At 38.6% G+C, this 20,298-nt stretch overlaps 1 protein-coding gene across 4 annotated transcripts in view; it reads right to left on the bottom strand.

The window, feature by feature from the left end:
• Window positions 1–20,298, bottom strand: part of smap1 (small ArfGAP 1) — a 155,412-nt gene that overhangs the window by 69,521 nt on the left and 65,593 nt on the right. For 2 of the 4 annotated variants that reach the window (XM_022684709.2, XM_022684711.2), the window contains one exon: window positions 12,963–13,040. In XM_022684709.2, coding sequence (XP_022540430.2) covers window positions 12,963–13,040 — 78 coding nt within the window. Of the gene's footprint in view, window positions 1–12,962; window positions 13,044–20,298 lie in introns of all 4 variants that reach the window. The other 2 variants (XM_022684708.2, XM_022684710.2) reach the window with 1 other exon arrangement.

Below are 20,298 nucleotides of genomic sequence, written 5' to 3'. Positions count from 1 at the left end.
AAGCACTAATATATGGGCAATGAATATGTACACAGATAAACCAAAATATTAGGACCACCTCTTTAAACAGCCTGAAGGTCATTATTGATCACCAAAACAGCTCAGTCTACAAGATGTACAGAAAATAGCTAGATCCTTTAACTTAGCCAGGGTCATAACTTAGTCAGACTCACAAAATAAAAACAGGACTAATAAAATTAGGCAACAGTCTTCAGTTATTAAAATATAATAACTCTCTAAATTATAAGCACTCTGACTGCTCTGAAGATACTTAGCAAGGTTTGACCATCATCCTACATCTCTGGGATAGTACCATATTTTCAAACTATAAGGAGCACTATCAATAAACTTCTATTTTCTGGTCTATTTTCATACATAAGGTGCACTAAATGATAAGGTGCATTATGCGACACTAGTAAGGCACAGGGGGTGTTGCCATGTTTTCCTTCTAATTCAGCAGGTCTCGTTGCGGGGTGGTAAACAAAATTGTAATTCCTAAAAAAAGTCAAACGAGCGCTGGATGTTAATTTACACAGATTTCTCTTTTGAAAACTGTTTACTTGGGTGAGTATAGCTCTTCCATTTACTTACAGTAAGCTTAGATTTCCAGATTTGCAGATTTCCACCAAGGCTAGGTGCAGCAGTATTAGCATTAGCAGCAAAACTAGCCAATAACGCTAGCAGACATCACTACACTGAGGACCACGGAGGGTTCCGGTAGGCCAGGGTGATATTAGCTAATGGTTCGTCCCATGTAGCTTGTTTTAACTGGGTAAACACGCAGACTACAGTCTGATGGTTAGCAGCTGATGCTGCTCCAGCAGTGCTAGCCAGGGTTAGCAGCAGGCTAGAGGCAGGCTATACACACACCTCTGAACGGCGACAGAGCTAGTGCCTAGCACGGTTAGTGGCTAATGCTAATGCTGCTCTAGCCTTGGTGCCTCAGGCTAAACTGAAATTCCTTTATAACACTGTACTTCAGCGGAGTGGCTTTACTGCTTCTGACTGGTAGAATTCATACAGAAGGAGTATCGGATTATAAGGTGCACTGTTGATTTTGGGGTACCCTTTCTGTCAGTTCCAACCAGAAGGGATATAAATTAGCCTTGAATGGTCAACACAAGTTAGTGGGGCAGCGTATTTCAACAGTTCAACAGGGAAATTTGAGCTTCTGCCTTAAATGCATGACATTAAATGCATAACGGACACCTCCCCATAAACGTAAATGCGCATCATGGCAACACAGAGGCAGTAACTGTGATTGTTTGACCTGTTTTCTGCAGACAATATATCGTCTATGTGTCTATGAATTACTATAGTCTTAATTTTTGGGTAATTCAGTTACCAGACCAGTAACGATCCAAGAAGCCATTAAAGCACCAAAGCTGATCAATGCATTAGAACGTTGTGGAGGAATATAAGAGGACGTCCCAGTGGACTGCAGCTCCGCAGAGACTACACCCACTACCAGCTGCACACAAAACATCTGGACCCTGCCACCATGAGCTCTCACCATCATGCAAGTCTGTGCATGTGTGTGTGTCTCTTCAGAAACTCCAACTGTCCTCTGAACAAAGTCCCCAGACAGTCTGCTGTCACAAACACAGCAGCTCAACACACAGATCTGAGCAAGGGCAGCGCTCACACACTCACACAAAATGTCATCAACAATAAGAGCAATCTTACACACACAGACACACACAGACACACACAGACACACACAGACACACACAGACACACACAGACAAATCCTCCTACACACAAACAGTAAAACAAGGACAGCGCCATTTCTAATGCAGACAACGTCACTTGTTCTCCTTTGATAATTTATTCATGGCCTGAGCAAAAAATAAATAAATAGGGAAACATAAGGGCTCTTTCCAAAGGGAAATGAGTTGAGAGAGATGGAGAGAGGCAGAAAAAAATACAACAATAGAAACACAATATACAATCATTGCATGGTGTGTGTGTGTGTGTGTGTGTAATGGAAGGTCGTGCTATACTTGATTATCTTTTTTTTTCCCTCCCATTTCTCTCACAACTTATCTGGCCAATTGTCCCACCTTATCAGCTGCTAACCAGCTATATATCCCCTATCACTAGAGATAACTAGTGATTTGGTTCTAATACATCAGCTCACAGACGCCTAGTGCTGATCGACATCACCCTTTAAAATGATGAGGGAAAAGCATGCCATCCACCCACCCAGAGAGAGCCAGGCCAATTATGCTCTCTCAGGGCCTCAGCAGCTGATGGCAAACTGCACGATCCAAGATTCGAACTATACTGGAGTTCTTAGGTAAATGCAATGATTCTATTTATAAGACAAAAGACATATTTTCAGCACTATATACTGTATATACTGAAAAGCAAGAACATCAGACATTTAACGAGGAAATACAGAGACTGTCTGTACAGGATCTTAGAGAAACAGAAGGAGGCTGGCTGGTTTAAGGAGTTCTGTTTTTTTTTTTTTTTTTTGTTTAAATGTCACTTGGATAGTTGTGGATATGCGTGTGTGCTGTTTACCTGAGGGAAAGGCTGGATCTGCTCCAGATCTGCTACAGATCCACTTCCCATCTGACAGGAGGTAAAGGATCTGATGCTCATGCGCTGCTGCCAAACTCCACAGGCCACCTTCCTGAACAGCTGAGTTTTGGCACACAGCCAAACACTGTTTACTTCACTTATGATAAGCTACTTTATGAAATGAATGAAAAAAAAAAATAAGATTTATAATTTACCTATTTGCTACTCTATTATTTAGTATTTTGTCACCGGTATTTTTTTTCTTGTCATTTTAATTATATTTTTCTTGTTTCTTGTTTTAATTCTCATTTGCTTTGTTAATTTGCTCTTTTCAGTGAATATTTTTTTGTATCTTAGTTTTATTCAGAGTATCTGCAGGCAAGGGGTAATTAAAGACATTTTAGGACATTTTAAAATCGCTCAAAGCAAAAAAAATAAATAAGCAAACTTCCACAAAAACAACATGACAATCCACCAACATTAATTATATTGGTGATGCCTATATTTTGTAACAGCGAAATCTTTTAAACAAACAAAAATACTCTAAACGAAAATGGGGTCAAATTTGAATTAAATGTACACTTCCCCATGTTACAGTACTAATAGTGCCCTTCTGAGCCATAAATGATGCTGCTGGTTCTGCTTAGTTTAGTCTGCGGCATTTAAAAAAAAAAATATATATAGGAGATTTTTTAAGACATTTTAAAACAAATTAAGGTATTTTGATACTTTTTAAGACTCCACAGACACTACATAATTGTTGTAATTAAATTTATTTAATATACTTGCTTTGTACATTATCAATAATAGGGGTTGGTAATATGGCCCTAAAATAATAACGATATTTCAGGGTGTTTTTGCGATAACTATTCTTGGCGATATGACAAAAGACTGAATTAAATAAACATAGCTTTAAAGGTAAACTACTGCAACAAAATTAATATTAAAATTTATTTGGCAATACCATGTTTTTCGGACTATCTGTTTTCTGGTCCTTTTCATACATAAGGCGCACCAGATTATAAGGCGTATTAAATGAAATTACAAAAGATGCCTATGTCAAAGTGAGCAAGGATGTCGCCATGTTTCTCTTCTAATGAGAAAGCTGGGGGAAGTGCCTAAATAAACAAAATTGTCATTTTTAAAAAACATTTTCATTCAAAGTCAAACGAGCCCTGGATGTTAATCAACACAGATTTTTCTCCTGAAAACGGTTTATTTGGGCGAGTAGTGAGCTTTATTGCCGTTTATTTACTGTAAGCTTAAGAGTGCGTTTCCAGTGAAGTTTCTCCAGCACTAAGGCTGGATGCAGCAGCATTAGCATTAGCCGTTAACCGCAGCGCTAGCGTAAAAGGACGTAAAAGGCATCCCATAGTGCTAGACTGAGTGTTCCTGTATGCCACTCTACTCTAATATAATAAACAATGTTTAAGATTATAAATACGTTCTAAACAAATTATTATTTTTTTTAAAGCATAATTTCAAGCATCATTTTCTTAAGCCTCGCTCGAGAAAAGTGGTGGGAAATCTCCACACGACCCGAGCATCGCATCAGGCTTGTGCAGAGAATCAAAACACCAGTGTAGATCCTTTATGCTGAGAGTAAATGAAGCCGTTGGAGAAGCACACAATCCTGTACAAAGATGTAAAAAGAAATATACTGTTCATGCACTAACTCAAACACTCAGTCCACCTGCCTGCCTCTGGCCTTTAGAAAGCCCCAGGCTGGAGAGAGAGAGAAGGGAAAGGAAGGGGGGGGGGGGGGGGAGAGAGAGATGGCAGAGGATGTGTCTGGATTACTGACTGTATTCAAGGAGACTTACAGCAAATGAAAACAGCAGCCTTAATTAATACGGTCAGGGTTTTTAATGCTAATTCCACCTGATGCCTAATAAGCATCTCACAGTGTGCTAATGAGAGACCGAGGGCATGGAGGGTCACTGCGAGAGTGGGGGGTATATTTTACCTTATTAAAAAAAAAAAGATAAAACAAAAGACAGTGGCCTTCAGAAATATTTTAACAACCTTAAGAGATATCATCCTACCATTAATCAAGCAACACTGCCATACAAAGAACAATGGAGGCTGACTATTATATTTCACTAAAAGAGGTGGTTATTGTGGCATTGCTAGTGGTTTCCAAAGCCTTGTAAGTAGATAGTTGTTGTCAGGCAGTTACTACAGCATTAATTTCATTCACATTTCCTAGCTGGCGGCTGTGCTCTAGAGCTTAGATTGGGCCCAAAGAATCTAGCCCGACCCGGCCCAACCTGTGCACGTTCTGCCTGAGGCTGACCCAACCCATAAACTTTTTTTTGTGAGTTTTTGTGAGCCCAGGCCGAATTAATCAAACATTTTTTTTAGTAAGTAGAGTGTTAAAACTGAGCTTTTTAAAACATTTTGGGGCTGTTTGAATGAGCAAAATCTATTCAGAATGATGATAATTAAACATTGCAACACTGAAGAAGCATAGACCTATTATTTAAAAAAATGTTTATTAAGAATCGATCTCCATGTCTCCTTTAATATAATTAACAATGTTTAAGAATATAAAACGCTTTGTAAACAAACTATTTTATTAAAAAAAATTTAAACATACAGCCTTTGTACAAAACAAAAAAAAACAGCAATAAGGCTACGCACGTACAAGCGGAGGAGCTCCCATGTGTGCAGGACTTACTGCGCAGCTCCAGAGCTGCGTGTTTAGCGTGATTATAATATTCTAAATTGTGCAACATTTTATTTAAAACACAGTTTGTTTTGGTACTTTGCTATATTGTGATCATCACGCCATAGCTCTATATAAAATAAAAATAACATAAAAAAAAAACAGAGCGGGCAGAGGATCTAAGCTCTACTGTGGTGCTGCTACAGGTGGATTTAAGGGTATTGATGCAGAGTTGCTGGGTGGTTAACATTGAATGTTTGGTGGTTGCTTGCTACGGTGTCTCATGTGATTGTTTGGGTGTTTCTAGGTCATTTGCGTCATCAGCACTTAAGAAATACCCCCAAACGTTTCCAATCCACTGATTATTACGGATACAAATCCGTAATAAGCAATTTGTTATGCAGAAACTGGAACAATCAGACCACAGATTTCAGAAGAGCTCAAAAACAGCTTTTACACTTGACCACTGACATTACAAACTTTTGGAGCAGGCATTCCTTGGTCCAGGAAAACGCTAGCGCAAAAATGACCTAAACAGCTACTAGCTACTGACAGCACTGAAGAAATGACAAAGTGTATAAGATGGAGTGTGGACAGAGGAACAGAGTGAGAGGGGAAGGATTTGGGAAGGTGGGTGTAGAGCTGCTGCCGGCCGTTCACAGAGTAATTTCAGTAAAAGCTCGACCCGTCAGCTGCAGACCAGCAGAACTGCCGGACACTGTGGATGAGTGTGTGAACAGGGAGATAAATAAGCTAGCCCTCCGTAAGTCCTTCTACCCACCTGCACACACACACATACACACGCACCACCTTACCAGCATTAGAACACCAACTGTCAGCACATTTCCCTGCATATTATCCAGCTTTCTACAGAGCTCAGTGAGAGACGCTGCACAGCCGTGCTAATGCATGCTTGAGAGCCTAGTCAAGTGTGTGTAACTAACACACACACATACACACACACACAAAATTGATTGTGTGTGTATACAAGCCACATTTCTTTTTTGTACTTCAGCAATATATATATATATATATATATATATATATATATATATATATATATATATATATATATATATATATATATATATATATATATCTTACCCACATTCATACCTTCACAAAATCATAATAATTTGCATCCATGCACACACACACGTACACACGCACACACCTGAGATCATTTCTCTTTGGCATGCAGGCTAATAAGAGAAAGTGGGGGGAGCTGATGATAAACACGTTGCCACGACGGCACAGCCATAAGTGTGCAGTCAGCACATCTACATCTCCTTCAGAAGATCAGCCTCCAGCAGTCGAGCACACGCACGCACACATGCACGCACACCTTCCAGAAGCAGCGCAGCAGACAAAGTGCATGAGATGACCTGCTGCACACAGATCAAATCACCAAGTCATTATAAAGAGTCCTGCATGACTGCATCTGCAGGTTTAAGGGCAGCACACACACACACAGACACACACAGAGACACACACACACAGAGACACGCACACACACAGAGACACACACACACACAGAGACACGCACACACACAGAGACACGCACACACACAGAGACACACACACACACACAGAGACACGCACACACACAGAGACACACACACACACAGAGACACACACACACACACAGAGACACACACACACACAGAGACACACACACAGAGACACAGAGTCAGAGACACAGAGACACACACAGAGACACACACACAGAGACACAGAGTCAGAGACACAGAGACACACACAGAGACACACACAGAGACACACACAGAGACACACACACAGAGACACAGAGTCAGAGACACAGAGACACACACAGAGACACACACAGAGACACACACACAGACACAGACACACACACAGACACAGACACACACACAGACAGAGACACACACACACAGAGACACACACACACAGAGACACACACACACAGAGACACACACACACAGAGACACACACAGACACACACATACACACACAGACACACACAGAAACCCTGCTACTGCTAGCTGAAGACCACTTTAGAATGATAAGGGCTGGAGATCAGGGCTCTTACTTAAAAACAAAAAAAAAAAATACTTGAATAAGACACAGCAAAGAAAATTTTGGAAAAATTCAAATTTATTAAAGGGATTTTTTTATATGAGTCTGAATTTGACATGCATTTCAAATCTCTGTAAAGGGTATATTAATATATAACTTGTATATTAATGGAGTTTTTAGCCCAAAGTTTGTGAAATAATAGAAAAAAAGGGTTTTCACACCAGCACTATTTGTTCCGGTTAAAACAGACTCTGGTTCATTTGTAACTTTAGTGCAGTTTGATTGAGCAGGTGTGAAAACAGTACCGTAATCGCGCTCGGGTGCGGATCAAAACAACCGGACCGAGACCTGCGTTTGTAACTTCTGTGTACTATGTATACCTGCTACTGGATGTCCAGATTTTTTCCTCTGGGATCACTGAAGTATTTCTCTCTCTCTATCTCTCTCTCTGTCAATTACGTGGCAATGGGTGCAACGTAAGGTTAAGCTGAATGCATTAATTAGAAGGGGTGTCCACAAACATTTGGACATGTAATGTTGATAAACTAGTGATTAAAAACACACACTTATCAATTCACTATTCTACCACTCTCTCCTGTTGTTCTTTTCACTGCTGTCACTTGACCAGCGCAGCTCACACCACACACAAAGCCAGAGTGTCATTTTAATCAATCTGCACACTGACCCGGGTCACTACAACACACACAGCGCTCTCAGACCACGCTGAACACAACCTGAGGTCTGAGAAAGAGAGAGAGAGAGAGAGAGAGAGAGAGAAAAGGAAAGAGAGAGAGAGTGATTGTAAAGGCTATGAATATCATTGTAAAGGTCTGCTCTTGACTCCTAACCCCAGACAGCACCGTACTGAAATACGGGCGGTGATTAAATCCAAAGGCAAATGGAAAGAGAGCGCATCACCTCATCCCACAACAGCAGCTCTAATACTGCACTGCATCAGTCTACTGCTCCATAACTATATTAGCCTCAGTTATACCCAATACATCATGGAAAGCAGCAGAGACGGGTAATTACATGTGTGTAACCTGACCGGAATCCTGTGTAATCACAGTAAGTGACTGGGGTGTGTATGTGTGTGTGTGTGTGTGTGTGTTGATTTATGTACACATTTAACCTAGGTATGGGACTCAAAGTGGGAAATGGAAATTGAGAAAAGACTACTTAGTACATTAAGACTAATTGCAATACTAGGGACAATTAAAGCTCAAGTTACACTAAAACTCAATTTTAACTCAATTTAACTCTAATGCAGTTGGAGCTGACAGTCGGAGTGAAAATTGTGACAATGCACATGAACACACTGCCCCCCCGTTTATAACCTGCCCCCACTTTAAAAGTCGTGAGGAGTATCCAACACTAAGACGTTCACACCTATTTACCAAATTAATAGTTTTTATTCAATGTGTGTCTGGACTAAATGTGGAACTCTGGACTAACTCTGGACTGATTATGCATATAAAGCATGGTAGTCACAGGTGTCTCTGGTTAATTTGTCCAAAATTTTTAATTAATAAATATGGCTCAGTTTACATAAACAGCATGTGCTCATTTTTTTTTTTATAACAAATTTATTTATACCAGGTAACACACAGCCCTATAAATAACCCACTAAATAGACTTTATAAATCTCTTTAACTATATTATTCATTTAATTATTTTAAGTCTTTTATTATGCACCAATTTAGATGAACTGATAACATTTTACAAAAAAGGTAGATCAATTAATAGTACTTGCAATAGTAATAAGCAATGAGCTCCGAGTGGTCCAGCCACTATGATCAGGAGATTGCCGGTTCAAATCCTGTTCATGCAGCTTGCCATCAGCTACTGGATCCCTGAGAGAGCACAACTGGCCTTGCTCTCTCTGGGTGAGTAGATGGTGGTCTCTCCCCTCATCACTCCAAAGGGTGATGTCTGCAGCACAAGGCGTTTGTGAGCTGATGTAATTAACTAACTGAGACATTATTTAAAAACTCTAATAATTCATAATGTCTTAATTATTGTCATGGAATAATAAGAGACATTAGACACATTTTGTCATAAGTACTGTTAGTTAAATAATGTTACCAATGAACTCCTTTATGAGCAAGTGTTGGCTCAGTGCTTAGAACACCTGGTTACAGATGATTGTGGGTTCAATACCAGGGTTCTACAAGCTGCCACTGTTGGGCCCTTGAGCAAGACCTATGTATATGTGTGTGGGTTCACTGCATGAATGGGTTAAAATCAGAAACCACATTCATTGTGTCCCATCCTTTCCTGAGTATCAGGAGTGTGTAGAAAACAATGCACAGAAATAATATTAATCTGGGAAAGAAAGTACAAAATATCTAGCAGTATGAAGTAGGGGTGTCATGATTCTCTAAATCCTCGATTCGATTTTATTTCGGATTTTAGGGTCACGATTCGATTCGATTCTCGATTTTCCTTTTTCTTTTTTTTTTTTTTTTACAGCAGAGAGGTCTACGCCAGTTTTAGATTAGTCTATGGTCAGTCATTGGTTTGATTAATCACATTTACAATATCTTATTTCAAAAGGTGGCTTGATATAAGTGATGCAAAGTGATACAAGTGATCTGTAATACACCACATTAGGCACTAATGGTCAAATTTAAATAATTTAATTAAGACATATGTAATGCCATCTAGTGGCTTTTTTGGTAGCAGCAGTGTGCACTATTAAAACAGCAGTGTGCAACATAACAAAATAAATAATAAAAAAAATACAGGAACAGTCATGTACAAAATAATAGAACAATTAGAGCCTTAACAAACTGAACTCTATCCTACTATAACAGTTAAACATGAAAAATAAGACTAAGTCTTTTTTGGTACCTGAGAATGACAATTTTTTTTCTTTATCAAAGATATATTATTAACTTTATCTGAGAGAAAGATGCTCCTTAAGGTACCAAAACTTAACATATTTGAGGCTAGACAAAACAACTGTTATTTTTATATTTAAGTTTTTCTTTAAGGAGATGAGAATGTTCACATTCTCTGGAGAAAGGGCTGCTCTTTGAGCTACAGTGTGCTGTGCCATTTGCGGGAGGGATCGTCGATCCACTTTTTGACTTTGATGCTCGAGACCATGACATAATTTCGATCGATTTTGATGAAATATTGAAATCGTGACACCCCTAGTATGAAGAGAAGCCCTGCAGAGAGGTATTGTAAATTGATATAAACAAAGAAACAATGCAGTACCTTTGCAATCTACTCTGTTGAAAAATATATACCTAATATAGCATGCCCTGCACCGCCTCTTTATTCTCTGGTCACAGGATCAGAGTTCTGCTGTCTGTCAGTCAGAGAGCAGCATACTGCACTGACAGCCAAATCAAACACATCCCTGCTGGACTTCTTGTTGTGTACATGTCAGACAGAGGAAAGGAAAGCCTGGAGGGAGAAGTGGCAGCTTTTTTACTATTTTAACACCTGGTTGCTTTCACTGAGCACACTTTGATACCAACACAAATGTGTACTGTTGAGGCTATTCCAGCTAGACCTGCCACAAGAACTTTTCTGGATGATATATTGTTTCACAAAAATTACAATAAGTTGAACTTTTTGCCATTTTAGGATCACAATACATCAAAATAACAATTACACTCTTCAAACCAAAAGAGGCCATGGTGACAAATGTGTCGCAGACCCTTTTGTAGAAATGTAGAAAATGTAGAAAAGTTCTTTACAGCACTCTGTCCATCATTTTAACTTATGAAGTCCCTAAGTCTCTTCTGGTCAATTTTTTTATACATAAGGCACATTTTAACCAACACTAGGAGGGACCAAGGATGTCGCCATGTTTCCTTCTAATTTAGTCAAAGTCAAAAGTGCTGGATGTTAATCCACACAGATTTCTCTCCTGAAAACTGTTTATTTGGGTGAATAAATTGTTTGTTTATTTAAAGTAAGCTTAGATTTCTAATATTTTAGCAGTGCTAGTTGGGGTTAGCAGCAGCGCTAGCCATGATTAGCAGCAGCCCTAACTTAGCGCTAGTAAATGCTTCCTGACAGCGCTGCAACTGAGCCAGGGTGCTATCAGCTAGCTCTCATTCCACATTGCTTGCTTTAACACAGTAAACACACAGGCTACACTCCGATATACTCACTTCTAAACGGCGAAGGAGCTAGCACTTAAATTAGCGGCTAATGCTAATACAGCTTTCGCCTCAGTGCTGAAGAAAAACTTTACTAAAACTTCTGTATAACGCTGTACTTCAAAAAAAATGTATTTACTGCTCCTTACAACCTGAATGGTAAAATGAATACACAATACACAAATTAAGTAAATTAAAGGAGTTAAGTTAATATTAAAATTAAGAATGTAGGAGTGTTGGGTTAGAGCTTAAGATGAGTTAGCTCCCTTTAAAAGTGCATTTTCTGATTCTACAAGTGTATTTTCTGATTCTACAGCTAAGTTTCAACAATTTAACCAATTAAATGCTTGAATTAAAAGTTTTACCATCCATACAACTAGTCATGACAGCATTTATAGAACAAAATGTTAAAATAAAATTTTTGAAATTGTTGTTGTCATTTGTGTTAGATCAGCATTTTAGCCTTAACATATTAACAGTCATGTGACCACACTAAGAAAAAAACATGTTGCTCACTGAATTTATTAGATTTAATTTTGAACATCAATATTCAGAAGTGGGTCTGGGCTCTTATTGGTTAAAAGAGGAAAAGAAAGAAAAAAATAATAATATTAAGAAATCCCTAACACATTCAACACAGGAGACCCTGCATGCATATCCTGCAGGTTTGTGCAGCATTCTTTAGCTTTTATGAGACATGGCAGAAGTCATGGAACAATAACTATTTTCATACTGCATATTGCAGTATGAATAAACAGTTGGACTGTTTTTATCAGCGGCAGCAACGGCATTGCACTGCTGAGGTACATTTATGATAAGAGTAGAACTGCTTAGGGAAACTTTTGGTTATTTGTTGCTTGGTCTTTTCATGCAACATTAAGCTTAATTTTTTTTTTTTGCAGAATAAATATGAAAAATGAAGTTTTTTTTAAGCAATAAAATACAATACAATCTCATGTAAGCTATTTAATTTACTGATTGTAAAAAAGTGGCAAAATTAATGACAACCTACTAAGAAAGCCTTTGTCCATATATTTTGTGGCATTCCTTAAAAAATGTACATGGGATTTTATGCTAGTTGTACTGCCACTGGTTACAATACTGGCTAAGATACTAGTGGTGATGATATTTTTTTTTAACTCAAGCACAACAGTCAAACACCAAGATCAGCTAAAATAACTTAATTACTATGACAGGCTTCATTTTAGCACATCTATGTCTGATTTAAAGGCCAACAGCATTGTGGGTGGACACTGTTTCATAACTGCACCAATAATCTAATGCTCTCTATAATGCTCTCTCACTGTGTTAAAGTGTTAAACTGACTTTACAGACCCTTAAATACAGCCAGCCTAAACCATAAAAAACTAACTTTAGAAACACAACAATAGAGACCACCCCCCCCCCCCCCCCATCATTACCACATGGCAATTTTCTAACCACTAATAGCACAGCTCTTCAAGATTATCACAATTTCTTTTAGCAAGAAAAAAAAAAAATCACATTGGCCTTGAGCTTTTGATGTAATTTCCGCAACAATACGGCATGTGCTGGAATCGTGTGATCAACAAGGCTTTCAGGATTACCTTGTCGAAGGCTGAGGGCTTGATCCCTTTATCTGTTTCCTTTTCTCTCTTCTTCTCTTCTTTCTGCTTCTCCCTCTCCTTCTGTTAATAAAATAAATAAACATGGAGAAAAAAAAAAAAAGTTGTTAGCGGCTCTTAGGCCTTCATTATAATCACATTCTCTCGCTTGTGCTCTCTCTCTCTCTCACACACACACACGCACGCACACACACACGCACACACTCTTAAGCTTAAAGAGCACAGGTTAAAAAGCTCTGTAGTGTTCACAGGTGTCTGTAAGGGATAAAAGGACTGAGTCAGATAAAATCCATGCTAATCTCAAACTAAATTAAACTCTCTTCTAAAGCTACGACAGCTTGCGTGTAGGAGTTTTTCCACACACTTTCTGAAGACATTACACGTTTTTTCTCCTCTTCAGACGACCATTTAGCTCCTCTCCTCTAATGGGAGTTGAAGAGGCGCGCGAGCGGGGCCGTCCAGCAGAGGCAGAGTAATTATGAGTAACAGTGAGCTTATGAAAGGCCCGTATCGCCACTGAGCTCCACACCCCGCTCTGCCTTTACTCTCAGTCTCCGGGAATCGATCGATGAACGCTAGATCTAACGCATAAAGCCAAACACTGCGACGCCGAGCGAGCGACCGGGTCAGCTGTGAGAGCGAGATCAGGCAGGTTGTTTTTCTGGGCAGGAAGAGAAAAGTTGGATGCTGTGATTATGAGAAAGAGAGGGAGCAGAGCAGAAACAGGGCGCGGGAGGAGAGGCGTGTATAGACCGCTTGGAGCTTTTTACCAGCGCATCGATTACTCCATTTCCCCTCTGCATGCTGACAGAGCTGCACTATCGATTTCCTCCCAGACCAGTACACACACACACACACACACACACACCTCTCTCTATTGCTGTAGTGTGGTTGAGGTTAAATACACACATTATGTATACTCGTACGCACCATTCTCTTACATATTCCAAACAGCACACACAAACAAACACAAATAAAACACCAGGTTGGAGGATAATAATAACCTGAACAGGCTGCTGAGAACTGGTGGTCTCCTGGTGCTCATATGGTATTTAGTATTTTAGTCATGTCATTTCTGAAAAGAGATTCTGAGTGCGGTTTTACATTTGAATTTTCTTTCTTAAACCTTGGTGCGCTTTCTCTGCTGGTTTGGGACGATTGTTCAAGTGTAAAAGCTGTTTTTGAGGTTGGAAGAGTTCCAGAGCACCAGTCTCTGGTCTATGGGTAACCTTTAACTTTACATCTCCTAAGAACCTGTGGTCACCTGATTGGCCCTGTAACCTTCCATTTTTTTGCGCTCACTAGGTATTTTATTTATTTTTTAATAGATTTTTTTATTATTAATTTTTTCTCTATTTTCTCTATTATTTTCTCTTCAGAGGACTATTAATGATTAATACTTTATTGTTTGTTCACTTATTTAGAGTGAATTTTGTGCCAAACATTTTACACAAAAAAATTAAATCCGTAATCAAAATTTAAAAAATCAAAAGGAAAATTTGTGTTGCAAATTCAAAAGAGAAAAATATAGCAAATATATTTTTTTAAATATACTTTATTATTATTACTTTATTTTCCTTTGCATTTATTTAAAAAAATATTACTGTTTGAATTTTGCCAGTTTTTGCTTTTATTTTTTTGTGAATTTTTCTGTTAAAGACTTTTTTTTTGCTTCTAGACTCTCTCCTTTGCTTCTGCTTTAGTTTTTAAATACATCTCGGTTTTGGCACACCTTTCACAGGTGGGCAGGGCTTAAAAGAAGGCATTTCCGTTGAATCTCCATTAGTCAGCTGGTTTTGGAGTGACTGCTGGTTCCTTGAACCCCCATCTGACACTGGCCCACCCCACCAGTTTTAAGCATCCTTCCAAACACGGGAGGGAACAGGTTTTTACCATAGACTGTGTATAGCTGGACAGAGCATAGTCTCAAAAGTGAAGCCACCACAGGTCGGGCGCCCCCTGCTGTGCGGTTGCAGAAAGCTGTGTAACCCCACCCATCCCCATAGGTTTCAATGGCAAAACAGAACAACTTTCAATCAAGTTTTTTTCCAATATACTTTAATTCTACCTCCATTATTTAAATGTAACAGCTAGTGTAACCTCTGCTTATATTGTTAACTTTTTATATCCTCACAGAATTTGTTTTTTAAAAAAACGTTATTCAGCTCTATTCAAAAAGGTGTGGTTATTGTAAAAGGGCTGGTTATGGGCAGGATCAATATAAGACCGTCAGCTCCGCTCTGCAGCCTGTGACCTCGAGGCAGCCCTCAGGGGCTGGGTTATTTAAATGTGTAAGCTGTTTCCCCACAGTCTTTCTCCCTCCTCTGGTCTCTACTGCGCAGACTCTGGTTTCAGGATCGCCAACATGGCGGAAGATTTTGGCTTCTTTTTCACTGAATGAATGGGAACGGCGACACGGTGTCCATTATTCTTACAGTCTCTGTTTTTTACAGATATGAAAAAGGGTTTTATTGTTGGGATAATGAAGTAACAGGGCTCATGTTTCAACAATATTACAAGACTCGTGTCACAAGTTTTTTTTAAGAAATGGACAAAGTCAGCCACTGAAATGTGATGTCAAAGAAGAAAAATGGCTGAAAACCACAAAAATAAGCCAAAGAAGTGTCCATGTCTGAATAATGTGCCCTTTTAAGCTGAGCTGGAACCCATTCTCACGGATAAGCCCAGCCGCAAACAGTGGAACTTAATAGATCCTGTGACGCTGGTAAGGATTAAAGCAACATTTAATGTGAAATGTTGATCTTTAGCGCATGAGTGTCACAAGTCAGACCTGGGTGACATTAAAAAGACTGTGTGAGCAGAACCAAAATAAACATCAGATTTGGTCAGATCATTGAGTAAGAGTGTGCAATACCTGCCACACAAGATGGCAGAGCATCTACAGGAGGATCTACAGCAGCGTCTGGGCTTTGAATCTGTAATGAAGAAGCCTCAGGGTCTTGCAGACCTTCAGAGAAGGTCTAATGTTTTTTTTCAGGACTGACAAATCAATGTATGTAATCATTGCTTCATTTTTATTTGATGGACTCATGATATTTTTTGTAATAAATTATTCAAATGGACAGCAATATTGATATTTTACTGTTGAGATTCAGCTGGAAACAAAATTTGTACGATTTTTGAACAAAAAGAAATTGTGAATTTATTATGTGTGTCCATTTCATAGAATTTGACCACTGATGTGAACCAACGTACAACAAAGTGCAACGCTAAGCTTTACTCGTGTCTAACACACATACACTGACTGCAACTGTTTCAAGTGTGCCACTCTTTTTATAACCTTTTTAAGACCTCAAAAATATAAATCAAGACCCAAAATGTAGTCATAATTTTTTTCTCCCTGTTAATGTTAGCTAAATCAACGCTTATGTTAGCTAGCTTTCTTCTAACCTTAGTTCCAGCTAGTTAACATACTAACTTTAGCGGCGAGCTAGCTAACATACTAACGTCAGCAGCAATCTAACTAACGTTAGTTAGCTCGCTTTAGCTAGCTAAAGTTAGTATGTTAGCTAGCTCACTGCTAAAAGTTAGTATGTTAGCTAGCTCACTGCTAAAAGTTAGTATGTTAGCTAGCTCACTGCTAAAAGTTAGTATGTTAGCTAGCTTGCCACTAATGTTAGCTTGCTCTCTGCTAACCTTAGTTCTCTCTCTGGATTAGTTGTTACGATGTGTCACTGTGTTTTCTCACCAGCATTAAAAGCATTTTCTAAAAAATTAATACCAAAAGCAAATTTACAGTAAATTTAGGACAGTTTAAGACCCTAATTATCCATATTTTAATTTAAGACATTCAATAACCTATACGTTTAGATCACAATATATATATTATCAATGCCTGTCTATATGATGATATAATTCTGATATGGATATGAGCGGTATTAAAGCCATTGCCTGTGACATATGTTTTCATGCACTGTTGTAACCAAGACATTTTATCACATAAAAATAAACAAGAAGAAACTAGTACATAGTGCATAGTAAGAAAATGATTATGATAAAATATCATCATATTGCTCAGCTCTAGTCTAGATATGATACTTTAAAAATAAGCTGTATTTTTCGCACTATAAGGCACACTTAAAATTCTTATGTCACCAAAAATCGTCAGTGCCTTTTATAATCCAGTGCACCTCATATGTATTAATTCTAAAAGTCAGGTATTAAGGAGCAGTAAAGCCACTCCGCTGAAGTACAGCGCTATAAGGGTAAGTTTTCAGTGAAGTTTCTCTAGCACCGAAGCTGGAGCATTATTAGCATTAGCCGCTAACTGCATCGGACTGTAGCCTGCATGTTTACAGTGTTAAAACTAGCTATGACAGACAACAAGCTGATTGGGCCCTGGATTACTGGAATTCTCAGGCTTCCTCAGTGTAGCGCTGTTGGACGGCATTTACCAGAGCTAAGCACTGCTAACCGCTTTGTTAAAATAAATTGGAAATCTAGGCTTACTGTGTGTAAAAGAAGCTACTTTACTCACCCAAATAAACAGTTTTCAGGAGACAAATCTGACTAGATTACTGTGCAACACCTTTATTCCTTACTATTGTCACTTAAAACGCACCTAATAATCCTGTGCACCTTATGTATGAAAATAGACCAGAAAATAGACTTTCTCTAATAGTGCGCCTTATAATTCGGTGCACCTTATAGTCCGTAAAAAACGGTAAAAAGTTGATTACCATTGCACAAAAAAACAAAGACATAATGTTTTCTCTTTAACACAAAGAAAGCACAGGCTTGTCAATTTGAGTCCTGTTCTCTTTTCTATTGATCGTCAGATACAGTGTGAAGCTCACTGGACATCCTTCAAGCTTCTGCAGGTCAAGCCATTATACCAACAACATCTGACAGCGAGCTTTCTGCTGATATGACGGACTTCCTCCTCTCGCAGTGATACAAGTTAACAGCTTGGATTCTGTACAGCCCAGAGACGCTGTCCAAGCACGGTGACATCACTCATTAGCACTGCTGCTGCCGGTACACTATCAAGCAGAACAGCGACCAGAACAGTAGACGGCTCACTGCAAACCTACAGTTTATAAAAATAATTCATTACATATGGTGTTTAGGTGTAATTTTGCATTTCTGTATTAGAACAACGTCTTAACAATTAAATTATAAAACAAAGTTCACTATTCAAAATAAAGCAATTTTTATTTATTTTTATTGTCAGATCCAAAATTTTAGTATAGTAATGATATTGTTTACATTGTTGTTCTCTCTAATAAAATGACATACGGATAATCGAACACTGACAAAGTAGTACTGAAGACATTGACCCTCAATTTTTTTTGTAAATGCCCACATTTAATAAAATTGTAAATTTGAAGAAAATTTACACTTGCTCTTGATTAGAATTAAGACAAAATATTACTGAAACATATAAAGCAAGCTAAAATTCGATTTCTTTAATATAGCCTTATGATTTCCAAATGAAATGCAAAATTTACTGATAATCAGTGATGGTTTGGAGAGTCATGTTATCTGCTGGTGTTGATCCACTGTGTTCTATCAAATCTAAAGTCAGCACAGAGTTTTTCCCGGAAAATCACTTCATGCTTCCCCCTGCTGACAACTTTTATGGAGATGCGGATTTCATTTTCCAGCAGGAGTGCCACACTGCCAAAAGTTTCAACTGCTCATATATAATATTCTAATTTCCTGAGACACTGATTCATGGGTTTTAGTTGGTTGTAAGCCATAATCATCAATTAAAGAAATACAAACTTAAAATAGATCACTCTGTGTGTGATACATGTATATAATATAAGAGTTTCACATTTTGAACTGAATTACTGAAATAAAGTAACTTTTTAAAATGATATTTTAGGATATTTTTTGAGATGCACAAGTATCAGTATTTTGATATCGCTATGTATCATGGGGAACTGTGACTCCCACCACTAACCTGTACAGGTGCTTTTTTTGGGAACAGCACATTGGATACTAGAACATTAAAGGGAGGGGGAAATCAGGAATTTCTCATGAACCAGTGCATAAATCTGGTGTTTACACACAGCTAGGGAAGTGAATCTAGCACCAGTCCATTTCACTCCTACCTTACTCACAGATTGCCCATGTTTTTTTTTATAAAGATTTCAATAAGGCATTGAATGATGTTTCTTATATCGTTAGAAATCTCTGCCTCTCTCTCTAACCTAGAGGTACCTTGAGGTATCAGAACCTAGACTGCAGTGCAAGTCACCTTTACAGCCTTATGATGGAAAGGGTGATTCAATTTACCATTACAGTGAGTGGAACATCAGGTGCAGCCCTTTCAATTATTTCTGTCCTGAAGGAGATGATTACAAAAGACATCGATAAACTAGAAATACAACACTGGCTAAAATCTGCAACAACCCCTACAGTCTAACTGATAATAAATAATACATACTGTACTTCTGCATCAATTTTAACAATCGAATCTCCAGCACTGTGATAAAAGGACTAGTAAAACCACTCTTTCCATTAAAATAAAACTTTCCTTTATCAGGCCTTATATTAGGCTGCATGACTCAGCAAACACAATAGATGTTCCCTCATCCTCCTCTAAGCACAGAACCCAGTGTGCTTTTCCAGCAGGTTCTTTGTGACCTCTGTGCTGCGAGCCTACTTGGATTATGAAGAAGTTCACTGGCGCCTGCAAGCCCTGCTTATGCATGCGGCTCGTGCGGCACTACCGGAGGCTGCCTCAGCTTCAGTCTGGGCAAGTGGCTTTCCTCAGGATTCTGTAGGACCTCATCATCCTCCATGCTTTATATGACTTCTGGCGGTCAGAAGGAACTAAGCAGAACTCTTGCTGTTTATGTAACTGAAGTTCTGGATTTCTGTACGAATCCCAGAGCTGTCAATCAAACAAACAGTGGAGGCTTCCTAAAATCCTGAAGGAGACATTCCACGTAAGTGAGTGTTTGTAAGTATTTGTATTCCTGACTCTCATGGCACAATTCACACTATACTACCCTATACAGATGAATTTAAAAATATTCCACACTTCTACTCAGTGATAAAACTCTTGCATCCTGACAGAAATTGAAAAAAAAAAAACGTTTTTTTGGCTTTCTCGGTCACACGACATTGCGTTCAGTAGCTCCTCCATTTCCCCTCACTGTTGTGTTTACATGGATCTCCGTGGAAACGTGCACCCAAAGTGTAATTACGGTTCTTGGCAGCAGGCAAATAGCTATTTTATCAAATGCGAAATGAAGAAACTCAGAGATGTGCATCCGGACCAGACTAAAATCACCAGAGGACCACAGAGTTCAGAAAAAAAAAAAAAAACAGTAGGTAATTCAAT

Source organism: Astyanax mexicanus, chromosome 7 (assembly GCF_023375975.1).
Source record: "Astyanax mexicanus isolate ESR-SI-001 chromosome 7, AstMex3_surface, whole genome shotgun sequence".
In the NCBI taxonomy this organism is placed as follows: domain Eukaryota; kingdom Metazoa; phylum Chordata; class Actinopteri; order Characiformes; family Acestrorhamphidae; genus Astyanax; species Astyanax mexicanus.
This window is presented reverse-complemented; position numbering and strand designations above follow the sequence as displayed.